Raw genomic sequence first — 19,047 nt, 5'->3', positions numbered from 1 at the left:
GCCACAGTGTAATAAAAACAATTGATTAGATACGGTCCTTTTTATTTCCCTGAACAACAATTGGCAGTGTATACAATTTTATAATATGAACCTGTTATCAGCATTGCAAGGGTCCTGTAATAGTTTGTAGTCTGTGCTAAAGACGTCTTTTTCAAAGGTTATATTTCAGAATGTATGTTTGCTTCGTCTGTGGCTTTTTTTCTCACTCTTTTGAAAAGAAAATGTTTTGAAACAGACAACACCTCAGCGCAACTGGAGATGAATATGCCTCCAAGGCAGACCCCACCCTCAGTCCAGCCCCCCATTTAATTTCCCTTCCCAACAGTGGATCTTGAGGCAGACCCATCTTTCATACTGGAACAGTGGGAAGATCAGAAGCAGAGCTCCTATGTTCAAAGCAGATCCCACGCTTCTTCTCATTGCTTTCTCCCCCTCAAGGTAAAAAAAACAAAACTGTACACTTTTCGGACCTCTAATGAACTGAAAAACCCCTAAAACACTTGCAATGGCAACAAATTTGTTATACATGAAAATAAACGGTTTTGGGAGATGGTGCAGCTTAGTGCTTAGTGTTTTTAATGCATTTAAGGTAATATTTCTATGGCATTTATCTGAATAATGAGACTTAGTGTCATCCATGGCTATAAAAAGTCCTATATATGAACACATAGTAAAGTAGAAAAGCACTCTTTAACTTCCAGAAAAAAAATACAATCAAAACCTAGATTTAAAAAAAAAACACTACAAAAAGCCGTAGTTGCATGATCATTCTAAAGTTAACTCATGTTATTCAGTAACATATTACTATTTAGAGGTGCTATTAAACAGAAATCATATACCGATGCGCCAGTAAAAATATTTACAGAGTTTAAAGCGTGGTCTCCTAACTTGATGTGGCAGTATTTTCGTAACCGTGCCAACTGACTAAGCATGAGCGCAAGGGAGTTTCCTGTAGTAAGCAGAAACAAGGCTGCTAAATATTCAGTGACTGGTCTGTCTATACTGGTAGAAAGGAGAGTGCCCCCAGGCATTCTGGTCGATGGGAAAAGGATCAGGGCTAATGGCTGGTTAAATCCATCTATCATGGTCACATCTCCCTGGGCCAGTTGCTCTTTGTCTATCCTCTTCCTCTCCTCCTTTGGGTCTGTAAAAGCTTGAATTAACCTTTAAATAGGCCAATTTAAACATATCAAATGTTTGAAGTATGCAGCTAGTTTTTTTTTGTCTACACTAGCATCTATCAATGTGCTAGTGAGCTACAGAGGCAAATGGAGGGGATTGGTTGATTTGGAAGGCAGCTCTTCTCAGCTGTGGGCCCTTTTCCTTTTCACCCGGCCCTGCAACAATAGGTGCAGTCAGGGAGAGGTCATAAAAAACACAGTGAAAGCATCTCAACTCCTCCTCTCTCCCCTCTGCCCATTCTCTTGTCAGAGAAAATACAGGCAGTAACTGTCTGTGTGTCACCAGGGGTAATTGTGGGAAGCCAGAGAAAAGTTGCCCTGCAACACATAGTCAAGCTTTGGTAACTTTTCGCTTATATTCTTCTTATTCAATTGTAGACTAAGATAACACAAAATACAGTGAAGAAAAAAAAAAGATTATCTCCAGGGACACTGTTTCTGAGCTACTTCAAGCCTGTTTTCGCTTTGCATTGTGACCTAGTAAAGAAAAACAGAGTTTAAAGAAGTTTTGTCTAAAAAGTTGTTCCTACAGAAGTAAGATGATTTCAAGGGATGATAGCAAAGGCTATTCAAAGTTAACAAAGCTAACAGTGCACCAAGCCGGTAAGCCATTCCTCTTAGTCTCGGTACAAAATATTTGATAGGTGAATCACTGCTTTCTACTTCAGTAATTTCTTCCAAATCTATTTTTAGCTCCAGCAAAAACACATTCATGGCAGATACATTTATTATTCACAATATGATTACAGGGCCTATTTACTGCCTTTCTTAAGCCTGGAAAACTTGCATTTTCTACTTGAATCCATGTATGTTGAGGCATTTTCCAGCCAGTTATAACCTGGCTGAGAAGCCCATAATTTATGTGTGCAACATACAGCACTGGACATAACAGGGTCACTTGTTATGCACAAGGCTAAGCACTGAGATCTGGTGGCTGTCACAATATTATCCTTCAGTGGTGTTGGCTATTCTAAATTTTTCACTGCCTGCTACATCTGTGCCACTTTCAGTGTACAGGTCTGAAAGGAAATCCCTCCAGCGCTTCTGTGGCATCTGTCAGGTCTTCACTAATCTACAGAAGATGAGTGTGTGGAGAAACAAGGAGAGGGAGGGGAACACAGAGACAGTGTGTTGAAGTCTAACAAAAGGCAGAGACTGATGGGAGGATGCAGTTGCACACGCTCCAAATGAACTCTATCAGTTTCAATGGCATTCAAGCATGCATTCCTGGCATAGTACTGCTTGCACCAAAATATGTGTGAAACTCCAATGATTATGCGTGCTGGCTCAGGGCCAGGTTTCAGTGTGACTTCCTGCTCATATTTGCTGCTTTATGGAATCCACCTGCTCAAACTTTAGGAAAATTATGCAAGTCATAGTGGACTAGAACACAAAAAGGGAGGACCTGGATGAATCTAATGAATAATACTAAACAAAGTAAGCACAATAAGGGTGAAAACGGCAAAATATTCCAACCAAAATTAGCCATAAACTTATCCTCATAAAACTTTGGCATTCTTGACCAGAATTGAATAGATATATGCTAAACCATCAGAGGCCCTGTTTTAGCCAGGAAAAGTCCCTGTCTGTTTAGTGGACATACAGTACAAATTACATTTAGAAACCCTAAACATGCAAGTTGCATGCCCAACACAGAGCTACTCTGGAAAATTTCCAGTGCACATAACAAGCCGCAGGGTTGTTTCATAGTAAACTCCATAAATGTCACCACAACAAACCCCATTTTCTTTTTTTGTGGATGAAAAGGCAACTATGGTACACACAGATGTGAGCATGGACAAAGCTAAAGAAGAACTCTCTGCTTAAATTATAACGCTAATGTTTTAAAGATTAAAAAAAACACAAAAACAAATGTTGGCTCAAATGCAGCCACAAAAAATAAGAAGTGGCAAGTGGATGGAGGAGGATGGAGCAAGGAGGAAAATAACGAAGTAACAAGGGAAACCCCCTTAGTTTGTGGCAATAAAAGAGTACCGCTGCTCTCTGGGAGATTAAATATGAACGGAACAAAACAAAACGAGGGCTTTGAGACCCTCCGAGTCCTAGCCATTCTTCTGGCCACAGTAGCCTAGCAACCGCTGCTTGACCAGTCCATTGTGTAAACGTATGTTAAGCTTTTATCCTCATTAGCAACATTCCTCCCTGCAGGCTGGGATTTTACAGATTAGGTTGAAAAACACAAAGGAGATTGGGCAAATCTTGCTGACTTCCAACATATTACTTTACAGGCTAATCATTGATCAAATAGCTGTATGTTTGCCTGTGTGGAGCATGTGTACACTCCAAGTTGATAAATGACAGACAGAGAGTTGAGTAAAGCTGGAAAAGTTTAGTGTATACTTGTACAAGTCCTGGTTTAAACTGAGAGAAGACAATGAAACAGTCTGACAGAACAAAATGTCTCAAAATCAACAACTCAAAACACAACAGAATTAAAAATGACAAAAACTGCACAACAGGTATCAAATGCCATTAATGTGGATCAGTACAAATGTTTAGATGCTTTTCTGATTGACCTAAGCACACATAATGCCAAAGCAAACAGACAACTGGGAACATTAGCAGATGCAACAACTTTCCTAAGCTGGATCTCCCCCTCTTTTTTTGTAACTGGGAAAACAACCCAACACGCCCCAGGGTGCCATTTTTCTATTTGTGTTTAGGAGAGAGTCTTTTGTGAACTTGCTACCCTAGTTCTAAACAAACACATACAGTGCCATCCATTCTCAGTTTATTTAGAGTACACTTTATATTGACTTCAGATTTTCAGACTTCTGAAAAATCGACTATTGGCATAATTTTCTGTCCTCTTTCTGTAGGCATTGCTTATTATTGTGCTTTTCATTCAGCTATATGATAGAGATCTGAGTTCAGAATTTCATTATACCTCAACTTTGCAGAAACACACTAATCAAAGTCTCCTAATTTTAGTTTAAACGGTCCTCCTTTAATAAAAGCCTATGCTATATCTAGGTCACAGTGAAGTGGCAGCACAAACATAAAGAGTTGCGTTAGCAGCACTGTGCCTGTTTGGAGGAGTCTGTTTGTGTATGTTCACCAAACATCCGATTAGCTCAAACAGTCTAAACAGCAGTTAAATCCTTTCTCTCCATCTGCCCTATAATTAACACAAAGCTTCATCCTAAATAAGACTGCTTGAAGGGTGGGGCTCTTCTACACTGTTCATAACATTTAATCAAGTGTGTCACATGCACAAAAACACATCAACATGAAACGCATTTCAAAATAATGTGATGATTATGTTTTACTGATGGCTACAAAAGCTAGTAACTTAATTCTTTTTACAGCTATAGTCCAAATTATTATTAATAAGTTAACAGTATCCATAGGCAACATTGATTATCAATAGAAACACCCAAAACAGCATGAACTGAAATTGCATATATTGAAAATATGTATTTGTAGGGAAGCGCTCTTACACATTGGTATGTTATTATTGTAGCATTTCACAGCTTATGTGCTTTTATCCATCGTCTTTCCGCTTGCTCTTATCAGAGCAGGGAGAGGGGGGGGGGGGGGGGGGGGGGGCATCGCAGCTACCATAGGCCAGGAGGCGGGGTACGGGCAATACAGAATCACAAGTTAATTTAAGTTAACATGTCTTTGGACTGGACTGTTAGAGGAAGCCAGAGCTGTGCTTTTATGACTTTTTAAAAGTTTTTTTTGTTTTTTTTTAATTGCCATAGCAAAAAAATGCCTCAGTTAGAGCACTTTAGTACAAATTTTCTTACTTTTGTCACTTCCCTTTACATTTGCCATAGTCTTAGCCTTTACGGCATGCCACCGCAACATACCACATTGCTCAAGCATTTCTGTGACTAGGAGACTCTCCATGCCTGTGACCAATGAAGTAGATCACAAGATTGTGTGGTTGTCACATCAGCGGAGAGGAGTGTGACGTTTATCACATCTTTAGTGGTATCTGCTAACTTCGAACCACAGAGAGACCCAAATCAGCACATTTTATATTAAGTAGTTTATCATAAAGCTGTTAAAAATTAATAATACCAATAACTGAAAAAATTTGGAAACAGAAGCAATAACAACATATACATGCATACATGGGACTTTGTGCATCACAGTTCTTTTTAAAATCCAATCACAAATCCTGACCTATGATTACAGAGGGCCTGGTATGTATACATTTCACAGGTTTCGCCCCTGTGTTCACACACTGCTTCCCAGAGCTGGAGATAAGGGATCAGTGCACTGGAGCGGTTCCCCACATGGCCCAGGGTTGATAAGCGTCTCCGGTCACAAAAGTGTTTGGAGTCAAATTACACACATAAACACACCTGAGTTGAAGTGAGCAGCCTGTGTCAGTGGGTATGCGAGTCAGAACCTTTTTCTCATCAAGACCTGTCCATTCATTATTCAGTCCTGGGAAAGTTCTCTGGCCTGTTGTCAATTACCAGTCCATGGTGGAACCGGCACAGTTGGCCCAATACACTGTACCAAGTGCAGCTAAATGAACTGTTATTTTTTAAAGGCTCAAAAGTGAGACCTACTCAAGAATTTTTTTCCTAAACCAAATGTTTATAGCAGTTGTAGTTCTGTTGAAAATCCATTACATAAAGGTTATATTTCTTAAAAAGCCTAAACCAAACTTCCATATGATTTCTTTTTCCACCTATGAACTTTGCTACTGCCAGGTGGTGATGAAGGACATGGCCCGATAGTGTTGACAGATTGTGTCTACCTAATATGTTTGTTAAATCTCCGAATTTATTTGAACAGCATTTCACCTGCTGGTGGAGAGGGGTCTGGAAAGCAAGTGTGTGTGTGTGTGTGTGTGTGTGTGTGTGTGTGTGTTAGTCAAAGGATAAGGAATGAGTCAAGAGGGAGCAGCCCAGCTGAGCAAACTGACTTCATTTCACATCCTCTTAATAGCATCCCCCACCACTTCATAAACCACAAACTTCTTAAACTGTAAGACGTCATGAGTACAGAGCAGTACTATGGCAGCACTATGGCAGCTGTGGGAAATAGGCAACCTCATATTGCAGTCACAATGCTGTGCTTCCAAATAACTAATAAACATACAGTGAACCTTTCCAAATGTGTCATGTGACTAAGGAAATGGTAAACTATCATTATTTGTGTGACAGGTTGGTACATGTGGAGTTGCAAAACAGCACTGACACATATTCTGGGATGATGGAAACATGAAACAAGTGATTTAAAAGAGTTAGTTAACACCTAAAGAGTGACAGAGCAGAATGAAACCAAAGCATAACTAACATAACATAAATGACTAAAAGATGAAGTGCAAAATATCCTTCTGCAAGTTATGTTACCTCAATTTATCTGTCTTAATCACAAACACACACACACATCGATCTTTGCTTACTGTTGCTAGACTTCAGGTCACGATGGATAATGGGTACCACGGCCTCCTCGTGTAGATAGTGCATCCCGCGTGCAATCTGCACAGCCCAGTTGACCAGGATGTGTGGAGGGATTCGCCTTCCGGTCAGCGCCCGGTTCAGTGTCCCGCCTCGGGCATACTCCATGACCAGGCACAGGTTAGGCTCCTCCAAACACACCCCTTCCAGTTTAATAATATTGGGGTGCTGAAGCATCGAGAAAAGTTTAGCTTCTTGTTTAACACTGGCGGCGGTTGCCGTTATGTCTTCATCTGGGTCCTGCCGAGCCGCCTTCACAGCGACCTCCTGATCTTTCCATGTGCCCCGGTAAACCTTACCAAATCCACCCACGCCTATGATCTCCTCTAATACCAGTTCACTAAAAGGGATCTGGACGGGCGAGCTCGGGACTCGCTCTGGTACCCCCGTCGACACACTTGTAGCTGGGAGACGGTATATAGCGGGCTGATAGGTGACATAATTGGAAGGGAAAATCCCTACCCTGTGGTTGATTTTCCCCGTCCACCATCCCTCGTCCCCGGAGATCGCAGCGTCCTTGGACAGGACTTCTACTACATCACCTCGCCTGAGGCTGAGTTCGTCCTCGCCGCTCGCCTCGTAGTCATAAGCAGCTGTCCACAGGGATCGAGTTGGGCACAGCGGGGCAGAGTGAGCCCAAGCCCGAACTGAGGGGGACTCTGCCCAAGCATGTTCCCCGGTCCCACCGCCGCCCGGCCGCCCTTCACCGTTTGGGAAAGCGGCCTGCGAGACATCCATTTCTCGGTGGCCGTAGCGACACCATAGGGTGCAGCGCTTTTTGGACAAAATGAAAACTTTAAAAAGGTAACTTGTAACTTTTTGAAATCCTCATGCTGTCACATATAAGACACTATCCGATGAAAACAGAGGAGGGGGTATCCTTGTGCACTCCACGCCGTGGTCAAACTGTGTCCAAAGTCCCGTGGGAGAGCGCGTCTGTATCCACGTCGCCACTCCGGTACAAGTGTGAGGGTCAATAACTAGCTAGCGAGGTTGCCGGCTAAGTTAGCCGAAATACGGGTTAGCTAACGACGCTTTTTAAAGCTCCTGGTTAATGCCAGTAAAGCGAAAAATAACAATTAACTGCCAAGCTAAATTAATTTAAAGCTATCACAAAACACTGTCTGGTTCTGCTGAATGCTAACGTGAAAAGGCTAAAGTTAGCTCTCAAGTTACCAAGTTTTCGCAGGTGCCTCAAGAGGTGCACCTGCAGCGTCCATTCCGACCAAATACGGAGAGGCTCCGCGGAGTAGCTTTCACTGTGAGAGTCTCTAGTAAATCTCATATAGTCACCGAATAGTGAAACGGACGGTTCGTGCGCTCCTTTGTGGACTTTTAACTGGAATTTCAACTGCATTCCAGACTTCTGGCTTAGCTGATTAGCTTAGCATAGGTCAGCCTGTTGGAAAAGTTGCTCCTCTCCACTTTGAGATCGGTTAATTCCAAAGTTTATTTCTCTTTCGGTGATATGCGGGGAAAAAACAGCCAACGGATAAGTACTCGGGAACCACAGTATATATCCTGTACTTCCACACAAACAATACAGGGTATAAAATATGAAATTGAAAAAGATCCGTCAACTTTAATCAAAACAAGACCCCGCTAACGTTCTCGCCAGACGGAGTCGGACCCAGCAGTGGCTGGACACAAGATCAGGGGACACGGCTGGTGCTCCCGTTGCAAGCTGCGCTGTGCTCTCATTGGTGGACACCTGACACGTGACCAAAGCAGCAGCAGCAGGGGGGAGGGGGTGGAGTCACTGTAGGAATGCATGAAGAGAGCGCGCCTTCAGGGAAATTATAACGATAGTGGACCACAAAAAGACACGTGCACATGCATAATATAATATAATATAATATAATATAATATAATATGATATGATATAATATAATATAATATAATATAATATAATATAATATAATATAATATGTTTTGCATGTTTGCACCGCTGTACATTATTTTTAAACGTAAGCTCTAAAACCTTTAAATACTGTGCGCAATTCATGGTCTGTACAGGCTACAAGGCTACAAATACATTGTATGTAATGCACAACGTGGCTTGATTGCATGTCGCAAAGTGTTTGATTGAAGGTGGAACTCGCATAATGGACATGGATGAATATGGAGAGAGGAGGAGTGAAAAAGACAGAAGGGAGGGGGTGGTCAGAGCTGCGCATCTGTACAGGCAAGCCTGAGAGGAGAGAGAGGAAGGATAGAGACGAACATGATGAGGACCGCGGCAGCAGCAGCAGCAGCAATGCACGCATCGACACTGGGATGGGAAACGGCAGACGAGAGGACAACGCTGAGGAAGACCGAGCCATGAAAGGAAAGACTCAAGAGTCAAGCTGCGTCGCGCCAACATGGAGGCGTAGCGACAGTAGCATGCATGATTAGATAGAGGAGATCATTTCATTGTAGCCTAGCAGCACCAGCATCATCATCATCATCACCATCAGCCAGTCCAACCTGAGCGGAGAGGAGGGGAGAGGAGGGGAGATGGGCTCACAGGTTGTGCAAACCCTCCGTCAGGGGGTCTGGGCATCCCTGACCGGGGGCTGGTACCACGACCCGGACCAGAATAAATTCAACAACTCATGTCACCTCTATCTGTGGATATTCCTCCTGATGTTGCCCTTGTCTCTCCATCTGGTGAGTTTTTATTGAGGAACGTGACGTTCAAGGCCGTGCGTGGGGTGTAAGGTGCCCACACTACCTAGGTAAAATTGTAATAATGCCCCTGTTTATCCTTGGGAGAAAAAAACAACAACCACAAGCTGTAGGAGAATGGAATATCACGCAATGTAGCAGCTGATGGAAACACAAGGCCAGGAAAAAGGGCACTGTCGCAGTATTTTTCTCCCGCATGCAGTAAGTGAAAGCATGGCTGCTCCTGGATGTGACAGTGGTGGAGCCAGAAAGCGTGAAATGTGGTTCACTAATATTTTCATGCCATGGGCTTTGATAAAGGTGCGACACTGGCTGCATTACTCCCAGTGACAATACACGGGCTGATGATGCTTCATGCTATATGGTGATTAATAGAGGCGGAAAGCCCAGTTATATATAGTCTCGACTTTTACTGCCCAACCTCCACTACAATACAATACAATACAACCAAATTGGACCCCTTCGTCTTTGAAGGGACATCTTCAGTGACCTCTGTGTTCCTGCCATACAGCTTACCTATAGGTCAAACACATTAACCTGTGAATAGGCAATTAATAGGAGACATTATGGCAAAACAGTACAAATACTGAAAGGGTAATGTGACTTGATTGTGCAAACAGTGCAATGGCAGCTTATTGTACACAGAGTACATTTTTGTAAGCAGTTTATCAAAGATAAGATATTGCTGATTATATCTGTTTTGATGATCCCGAAATTAGCCAGTCACATATTTTAGCTATTAAGGCAGATGGTGATGTGTGACTGACACCTCAGACGGTAAACACTTTGGCACTGATTCTATATTAAATTGTTGTTGCTGACAGTTTCTAGACTGTGTGAAAACATCCACTGCTTCCCCTGCAGAAACAACACAAGCTTTCCAAGGGAAGGTGTTTCAAATTTCAAGTTTTTTAGCGTTTTTTGTGAAGGTCGTATTCAGCGCAGGATAAATGATGGAAGGAAGTTGAGGGACAATAGCAAACATTCAAAACAGCAAGAACTCTCTCTGGGACATTATGACTCATGATTGGCATGATACTTTGCCTTTGATATTCCTGTTCTTTGCTACAGGCAATTTCTCCCCAGTGGACTAGTAAACTTTATTAATCTACCAATATATCAAAATCAGATCTTGCAGTGTGCTGAGTCTGTGTTGCAATATAAATCAAAAGAAATTGGTGGTGCTAAAGCTTGAAGAATTAAATCAAACTCTGTCCTGGTGGAGTCAGGAGATTCAGGAAATGCTGATTTCAATATGACTAAGCTCTTCCTTTCTTCTCCACAGGCTTTGCCTCCCACTACAATGGCTCTGAGCATCTACTGCTCCTCCATCACTGTTTTCTTCGTCCTTATCAAGCTCGCCAACTATCGGCTGCACTTGATGTTCGACGAGGGCGAGGCAGTGGTCCGCAGCAGCCTTTCTGACCTCAGCAAAGCTCAGGAGAAGAAAAGTAATGCCTCAGATTCTTGCCTGCCCCCCAGCATCAGGTAAAAACCAAAAATGCAGTGAGTGGGATAAATATGAAATAGCTGTAAATATATAACTACCAAGAAAATTTTTTCCTTGTGCCTTGAGCTGCTCCCCTACTCGGATAACCAACACAAGATCTAGGCCAGAGGTATAAATCCCTAATGACACAGCTTAATTATTAACATGAAATTATACATTTAGGCCTGAGACCCAATTTTAAAATAATACCACCAATACTAAACATAGCCAAGCATCACTCTCCATTTTAGTCCCGCCTTTCTTTCTCTTTATGTGTCTCTGTGCTTTTCTCCCTCTGTCTGAGATGGGATTACTTTCATGATCAAGTGTCTCAAAGTGGGATGCACTCTCTCTACTTCATTTCAAAGACTCAAAGTACAGTTTCGGTGAGTGAGCGAGCTAATGAGGAGAGGTCAGTGATCTTCAGTCAGCCCCTTCACTGAGACACTTGATCTGCACAGAGACAAAAAAAATCTTGTTCTCTGTGTGAATGTGTTACATTTAATTGAGTTGAGATGAAAAAGGAAATACAAACGAAAGTATTTCTTTCTACTTTTTCATCTGTAAGAGTCAGTGTGTTTTAGAATTTAAAATAGAATTTAAAATACACCTTTAAAAATGGTGCACTGATGTAATGAGTTCCATAGACTGTCTCTGTCTCTGCTAACTTATGTCAACTATAGACTCCAAATCAGTTGACATCTTGCAATGTTTTAGTAGGTACTTGTTCCTCGAAATTTCCCTCCCAAGGAACTTGCAGGATTTCTTCACACTGTTAATTTTTTCTCTGTCCGCTGATGTATCAATTGCTGTTTTATGGCTTTTACATGTGAAACTTTATATAAAATCGTAGCGACCAGGTTACATCTTGGCTGTTTGTTTGACAAGCAGCATGCATACACACACACACACACACACACACACACACACACACACACACACACACACACACACACACACACACACACACACACACACACACTCAATTTGGCACCTTCCTGCAGGGTTGAGTGGAGGTGTGAGCATATTTATTTGTATTTCAGAACATACCCAGTATAAAAAAAACCCATATTTTACTTCTGCTTTACTTCTGATTTTCCATTAATGCTGCTCCCTCTGTTCATTCACCTTTTATTTCACTTGACTACCACTCTCCAGCCTCTCCGTCTCTCTCTCTCTGTCTGGTTTGTTGAACTGGGAATGAGAGGGCAAAGTGTGATGTTGTGTTAAAAAATGTAATCAGCCATTTCTGCAGTACACTTTAAAGCAGTTCCCAAACAGTCTGCTGTGAGGCAGAAAAACATCCCTTCTTAGAGAAAGATCAAAACAACTCTGGACCTGAATTGGGGGCAGCAAAGGATACTTGATTGTGTGAAAGACATACGCTTGTCGAGCTTATTGCAAAGCAAAAGAAACTTAAAGGCAACACTCTTGCAAAGGGGTTTTATGCTAAGTCTAGATGCTTCAAATGGGCTTCCAGGATTTCCTTAGTCGTACAGTACAGTCCAAAAGAGACAGAAGAATTTAGATGATAGAGATACTGTTTAAGGCAGATACGATGCATGCTGAAATTTTGATTTGCCCTTTGGTAGACTTTGGGCACAAAATGTTTGAAACACCTCCTCTAAAATAATCAAGCATATTTTTTCTAGCAATTGTACGTATGACCTTTGGAACTGTTTGGCACTTTGAGCTCCACAAGCTCAAGTTTTTGAACTTTCAGAAAGCCCTGACCGCTGAGAAGGGACTTTTTGAGGGTAATATATTTCTATTAGAACTTAATTTAGACCTCTTAGGCCTCTCTGTGGCGGAAATCCTGAGACGCTCTTCAAAGGTTCCTTTTCTCTAATTTTAAGGTATTGCTTATCACAAATATAGCACTTCAAAGTGTTGCCGTTTCTTATGTCTCTGCACTTTTGAATCCTGCTCCACCTCTTGGTGACCCAGCTCATACAATCGTAGTAAATCAGCAGGTGATTATGTGTTTACCATTAGGGTTAGTCTGTAAACAGCTTTAAAAAATAAACAAAAAAATGTCTTTACATCAGTTTTTAGAGTTTTCCTTTAACTGCATTGGGACTAAAATTGAGTTTTAATTCATTTACATGTATAAAGCAGTATATTTGTGTGTTCTTTATTCATCTGTATCTCTAACCTGTACATCACTGTATTTAAAAAATGTGCTACATTATTCACATTCTTACTTAACTGTGTCTGTTTTCATCTCATGTCTTTGGCCGTTAGGAAGAGCAGCACAGTCCCTGACAGTGTTGCCATGACTACGTTGGCTCGGAAGCGTCCCAGTTCAGTGATCCAGGTGACGGTGAAACAGACTGAAACTGACCCGGGACTGATTGGGGTGGTGAGAGAAGGTTTAAATATTAACACCTGGCAGTGTGAGGATACTGTGTTATGTCTAAATTGTAATCCCAACCTTTTGAATTGTCCTCCATACAGGACTGCTCAAAGTCAGATGAGGTGAAGACCGTGGAAGGTAATGCTAATCTAAGATACAGATAGTTAACTAATAAAGGAAAAAAACATGACAAATGGACTGGTTCTTCTATAGCACTGTATTCATCCCCATGGTGACTATTTGTAAACTGCAGATTGATTTTGTGTTTTGGAATGATCGAGTCATCTCAAATTGTAGTGTTTCATTTTTTTTAACCTAGTGAAACTTTAGTCAGACTGACACTAAGTATGAAGTATGAAGCAATGCCAATAGACTACCTTGTGGTTATTTGGGATGTTAAAAATGGCACAAACAATATGACTAAGAGATAAGCATGCAAAAACTGTGAAGACAGGATGCAGCAGTTTAAAACTGCAGTTCCACATTTAACCCTCATGAAAGGTTCATTGTAACAGACCTGTTTCCTGTTTAGTGTGTTGTCAAAATCAGTCTGTGCTGAAAGAAAGCTGTTCCTCTTCCCTACTGTATTGGATGGCTTCTTACACGATCCAGGCCGACAACTTCCTCCCAAGGAAACATCACAGAGTTAGCAGCCGGCCAACAAGAGCAGCTGACTGCTTTCAGTAAAGTTATGACCTAATGGACTGGTGATTAGTAAGAGCCCAGTCAGCTGATTGAAAAAGGAAGAAAAAAAAAGAAATCCAAATCCTCGGGTGCAATGCACCAGATTATTGTGCAAAAATGGTGCCATTTGTTTTTAATAGTAGAAGGATGAATCTATAGCTTCCTCCCCAATGGGAAGATATCTACTGTAATAGTTTGAATTGTGTGTGTTATTGCTGCAGCCAACTAATATGGGTATTATACTATTTCCACTGTAGGATTTAAAGCTTTATTGTGGCTTTTATTAATATTACGCTTTAAAATCAACAAATTGAATTTGCATTTCATTCCAGAGAAAGACAGAACTGCTGCAGAGGAGAGGCCTGTGGAGGGAGGCTTGCAGCCAAGCCCAGAGCCATCTCCTGATGATCTCTCTAGCCCCAATCCCGATCAGGCTGCCCCCCTGCTGCAGGCCCAGCAGAGGCCCCCATCCCAAGCTGAAAAAGAGGAGCTCCAGTCTGAATCTGCGGGTGGGATAGAGAAAACTGATACAGAAACAATTGAAACTGAACCTGTGAAAGAAGGGATAGACATTAAGGGATCTTTGACAGGGATTAACAAAGAGCAGTCGGAGCAGGAAAGGACAGCAGAGAAAGAGTCAGAGCAAGACAGAATAGAGGAAAAAGACTCTGAGGATAAAGAGACTGCAGACAGAGAAATAGCCGATGAAGGTTTCCCTTCTTCCAAGGGAAGTGAAGATGAGAGTGAGGAGGAGAGTGAGGGGCATAAACAGGCCTCAGATGCCAACAACAACTCACTGGAGACTCCCCATGAGGACCAGGAGCATGTCATTGAAATCCCAGAACCTCCTACACAGGTAGACCTCATAAAAGAGTAAGAAGACATGTTTGATCAATTTGAATTTGAAGGGCTGGGTTTATTACGAGTATTTTTCTTTATGAGTAGGCTGTGGAGGAGACATACTGTTCTGATGAGATTGAAGTGGTTCTGGTAGACAACTCTGGCCCCGGACCTGTGCCAGCTCACTTGGACGACAGCGACACAGTCAAGATCATCATCACTATGAGCTGTGATCCTCAGACTGCTGCTCAGTTGGAAGAGAGCGTCAAGCAGAGCCTTTTGGAGAATGCACAGGTCAGAATCAATTACTCAGTTACTTTTAAACACATAATGTTTGTGTCTTGGTGTTGTCCCTATTTACATAGCTTTTAAAATGTTAAAATGATCTCATTCCACTACCCAACTGTAGTTGCATCACGGTGACTTCATCATTTTAAATGTCACAGGCACACAGGTCATTGAAAACCAGCAATATTTTTAACCTGTAGAAACCTTGGCATCTCTCCTAAGTGTTAAAATACATTTTTGGTCAGCTGAAGAGAACTGTAATAACAAATGTTGTCAGTTGACAACATTTTTAAGGGAAATATCATTGCTGAACCTGGATTTGACCAACCCTAGATCAGAACACAGCCCCCATCATCACTTCATCCACCTCTTCTTACCCTGATGCACCCAGTCAGGGTCACATTTTTATGCTCCCTAGCAAACTGAAACCTTTCTTTCTGACTAGCCTCTCTGATAAGTGGTTTCTTTAAAGCTCCACAGCTATGTAGTCCCAATCCCTAAGTTATCTTTGTGTGGAAATGCTCTTACTTTCACGATTAAACTAACCCTGAGTGCTGCTGTTGATTTTTTTCACAATGTGATTTCACTAAACTTTGAAGTGATCTCTGTTCATCATTGAAGATGTTTTTCCAACATATTTCTTTCCAGAAGATCGTGGTTCACTGCTTTGCTCCCAGGTTTTACTAATGTGTTGGACAGCTCTTAACCCAGTTTTAGTAGTCTAAGTAATTTCCTTAGTGGTTTGTTTTAAACCAATCTCCTTCAGTGCTCTCAGGTTCATGCTGTAGATGACCAAAGATAGCAGTAAACAGTATAAAAGCTCATTTTTTCCCAGCGAAATCAGACCTTTATTCAAATTTGATTCAGCATCTAAATGTCTTTTTGTGTTTTCATTGTATTTCTTTATTATTTTATCTACTTTGAAATTGTGTACCTTTACTATTTGTTTGGTTCTTAGCTGCTGTATGAAACTCAAAGTGCAAAAGAATTTGACAGTGTTTGTTAGGTAGACATATTTCTAAGTCTCCAAATATATGCAGAAGATCAGATTTTGTATTCTGTGTGTGTTATAGTGTTCAGTTTGTCGGCTGTTAAATGCCGGTTGATTTATGTCAGAGGTGTTGTTACGTTCGAGGGAAAGTACAAGTGACATGTCTCTGTGTACCCCGCAAGGCTCAGAAGGATGCAGGAGAAAGTCACATCAAAATCCCTGTCATCACCTTCGACTCCCCCGAGGAGGAGAAGCAGGACTCGGAAGAGGGAGAGGAAGTGATCTGCTCAGAGGACGACCCCACCCCGAAACAGCACATGACTACAAGCCAAAGTGAAGAGTTCCACTTATGCAGAGAAACCACCAGCTCTGAGTCCACCATGCTCGAGTGCGCAGATCCAGAGCAGAAACGTCTTAGTCTGCAAATCACCGCTGACAGCACACCTAGTCCACAGCTGACAAATGATAACAGCTCGTCGGGTATCGACGTCCACTCCCACCCAGATGACACGGACTCTCTGGAAGCAAACGTGGACTCACAAGGGTTCCTGCGCCTGCCCCAAACTCTGGGTCGCTACGGACCTGGTGGGAGGACTCACATCCGAGGGCTGAGCATGGACAGCGGGAAAGATGCAGTTCTGCTTTCAGGCCGCTCACACAACACGGTATGTTGATAGATTTGCCCCTTTGTATTTCTGTGTCCATTTGAGAAATGACCGCCCAAAAAACTCACAAATATTTCTCATTGTCTGTCAGGCTACCATGACCAGTTCCAAATCAGACCTGGAGGCAAAGGAGGGCCAGATTCCCAATGAATCAAACTTCTTGGAGTTTGTTTCCTTGTTGGGATCCCTGAGTACCAGAGGGGGAGGTGGCAGTACACAAGAAGAGGAGAAGCCAGAGCACAAAGAGGAAGTTGAAGCTACAGACGAAGGTAAAGAAAGATAAGATAAGATAAGATAACTCTTTATTGTCATTGCACAGTCATACATTGTACAGTAGTACAATGAAATTGGAAAACTGTCCTACGTCGGCACTGCATATAACACAACACGACACGAAATGACACATCACAACGCAACAAACAACACAACACAGTATATTAACTTAGTATAAAAAAGAAGAATAAGTGTATGTGTATTGCACACTGTTATTATTGCACATTAATTATTATTGCACCTTGTTATAAATATAAATATTATTATTGTTATTATTTTAAACATCGTTACCTCCCCCCTAAAAACGTCCAGGGAGGTAGGCAGTCAGGTCAGCTATTTACATTGATTAGGGCTATTGCCCTGTTGTAAAAGCTGTCCTTGAGTCTATTTGTTCGGGACCTCAGCAGCCTGAACCTCCGGCCAGACGGCAGCAGCTTAAACACCCCGTGTCCTGGGTGTGTGCAGTCCCGTAGGATGCTGCGTGCCCTCTTGAGACAGCGAGTGCTGTACAGGTCCTTCAGGGAGGGAAGAGGATGTCCAATGATTTTTTGGGCCATATTGATGACCCTCTGGAGTGCCTTTCTCTGTGCTGTGGTGCAGCTGGAGAACCACACACCGATGCAATATGTCAGCACACTTTCAATGGAGCAGCGGTAGAAGACGGTCAGCAGCTCCTTCTTCAGGTCCATTTTTCTGAGGATTCTCAGAAAGTGGAGACGCTGTTGGGCCTTCTTTAAGACCGCAGAGGTGTTAGAGCTCCATTGGAGGTCTGTGTCTATGTGCACACCCAGAAACTTGAAACTGGAGACCCTTTCCACGTACTCCCCGTTGATGCTGACAGGCTGCAGCTCGGACTTCCTCCTTCTGAAGTCAACTACCAGTTCTTTTGTCTTGGTGGTATTGAGGTCCAGGTTGTTATCTACACACCAATCTGACAGCCTCTGAACTTCAGCTCTGTACGCAGTCTCATCTCCCCCTGAGATGAGCCCCACCACGGTGGTATCATCTGCAAACTTGATGACTGTGTTGTCTGGGTGGGAACTAACACAGTCATGTGTGTACAGAGTGTACAGTAGGGGACTCAGTACACAGCCTTGTGGAGAGCCGGTGTTGAGGCTGAGGGCTGAGGAAAGATGAGGCCCCACTCTAACTCTCTGTACACGGTCTGAGAGGAAGTCTCTGATCCAGCGGCAGGTGGTAGAAGGAAGTCCAATTTCCAGCAGTTTAACTATTAGTCTGTCCGGGAGTATCATATTGAAAGCAGAGCTAAAGTCAACAAAGAGCAGCCTGGCGTAACGGCCCTGCACTTCCAGGTGAGAGATGGTGGTGTGATAGATAGATAGATAGATAGATAGATAGATAGATAGATAGATAGATAGAAGAAAAAGGTTGGAAAAGTGCATTTGATTAAAATGATTTCCTTTAATCCATGTACAGAAAATCAAAGTGCAACTTCGAAACAAGATGAAACAGTAACTGATAGCAACACTGACAACAAACCAGAGAGACCCAAACCACCCACCAGTCTGCCTACCAACACACTACAGGCTATACCACCTACACAGATCCCAATAGTCTCTCCTGACAGGTAAGCGTTCCATTAACTTCTCACATGTTTCAGCTGATTTCACACACACAGATATAAGCACATGTTTACAGCACTTATATAATCTATTAGCATCCAGGATCTCTGGCTGATTCTGTTTCTTGTCTGCAGTCCACAGACAGACAGAGAAAAGGATCCGGATTACGATTCCCTTCCTTCGCAAACGTCTCAATCTGAGAGCTCCATGCTGCAGGTCATCTGCAGACCAGAGGCTACCAACAAAGAAGAGGCCTACACCTTTCATACTGTACACCGTAAGTAGCTAGTCTTGTCCAGCGTTTAGACTACCTTATCTTTTTGTTACTTCTTAGAAATTTCATGTGTTTCATGCAGGAGACAATTGAATTGCCTGTAGTCACAATCAACAACCATGTGCTGTTAATATCCTCAGTCAGTATCTGGGGGGGTCTAATAATATTATGATTTTCTGTGCAAATACATTGTGTGTGTGGGAAGCATTGCCAGCAGCTTCCCACACACACAATGATAGCAGCTTGTAGATTATATGACAATTTCCTGGAATGGCTCCAAGATTTTCAGCCCTTCAGTCTCAGATG

General features: G+C 42.3%; 2 protein-coding genes across 3 annotated transcripts in view; one reads left to right on the top strand and one right to left on the bottom strand.

Moving 5' to 3' along the window:
* The window catches only part of map3k21 (mitogen-activated protein kinase kinase kinase 21), a 31,890-nt gene extending 23,579 nt beyond the window's left edge, over nt 1–8,311 (bottom strand). For both annotated transcript variants that reach the window (XM_082556683.1, XM_082556684.1), the window contains exon 1: nt 6,574–8,311. In XM_082556683.1, coding sequence (XP_082412809.1) covers nt 6,574–7,366 — 793 coding nt within the window. In that variant the 5' untranslated portion in view covers nt 7,367–8,311. The remainder of the gene's footprint in view (nt 1–6,573) is intronic.
* Nucleotides 8,312–8,733: 422 nt separating this feature from the next.
* The window catches only part of pcnx2 (pecanex 2), a 37,652-nt gene continuing 27,338 nt past the window's right edge, over nt 8,734–19,047 (top strand). The window contains exons 1-10 of the mRNA XM_082557907.1: nt 8,734–9,280; nt 10,584–10,786; nt 13,032–13,149; nt 13,245–13,281; nt 14,160–14,683; nt 14,773–14,961; nt 16,129–16,611; nt 16,703–16,880; nt 18,322–18,472; nt 18,602–18,744. Of these exons, the coding sequence (XP_082414033.1) occupies nt 9,128–9,280; nt 10,584–10,786; nt 13,032–13,149; nt 13,245–13,281; nt 14,160–14,683; nt 14,773–14,961; nt 16,129–16,611; nt 16,703–16,880; nt 18,322–18,472; nt 18,602–18,744 (2,179 nt within the window). The 5' untranslated portion in view covers nt 8,734–9,127. The remainder of the gene's footprint in view (nt 9,281–10,583; nt 10,787–13,031; nt 13,150–13,244; nt 13,282–14,159; nt 14,684–14,772; nt 14,962–16,128; nt 16,612–16,702; nt 16,881–18,321; nt 18,473–18,601; nt 18,745–19,047) is intronic.

Source organism: Aulonocara stuartgranti (assembly GCF_965226115.1).
Source record: "Aulonocara stuartgranti genome assembly, chromosome: 13".
Taxonomy (NCBI): domain Eukaryota; kingdom Metazoa; phylum Chordata; class Actinopteri; order Cichliformes; family Cichlidae; genus Aulonocara; species Aulonocara stuartgranti.
The sequence above is the reverse complement of the archived record's forward strand: the minus strand, read 5'-3'. Positions and strand labels throughout refer to the sequence as shown.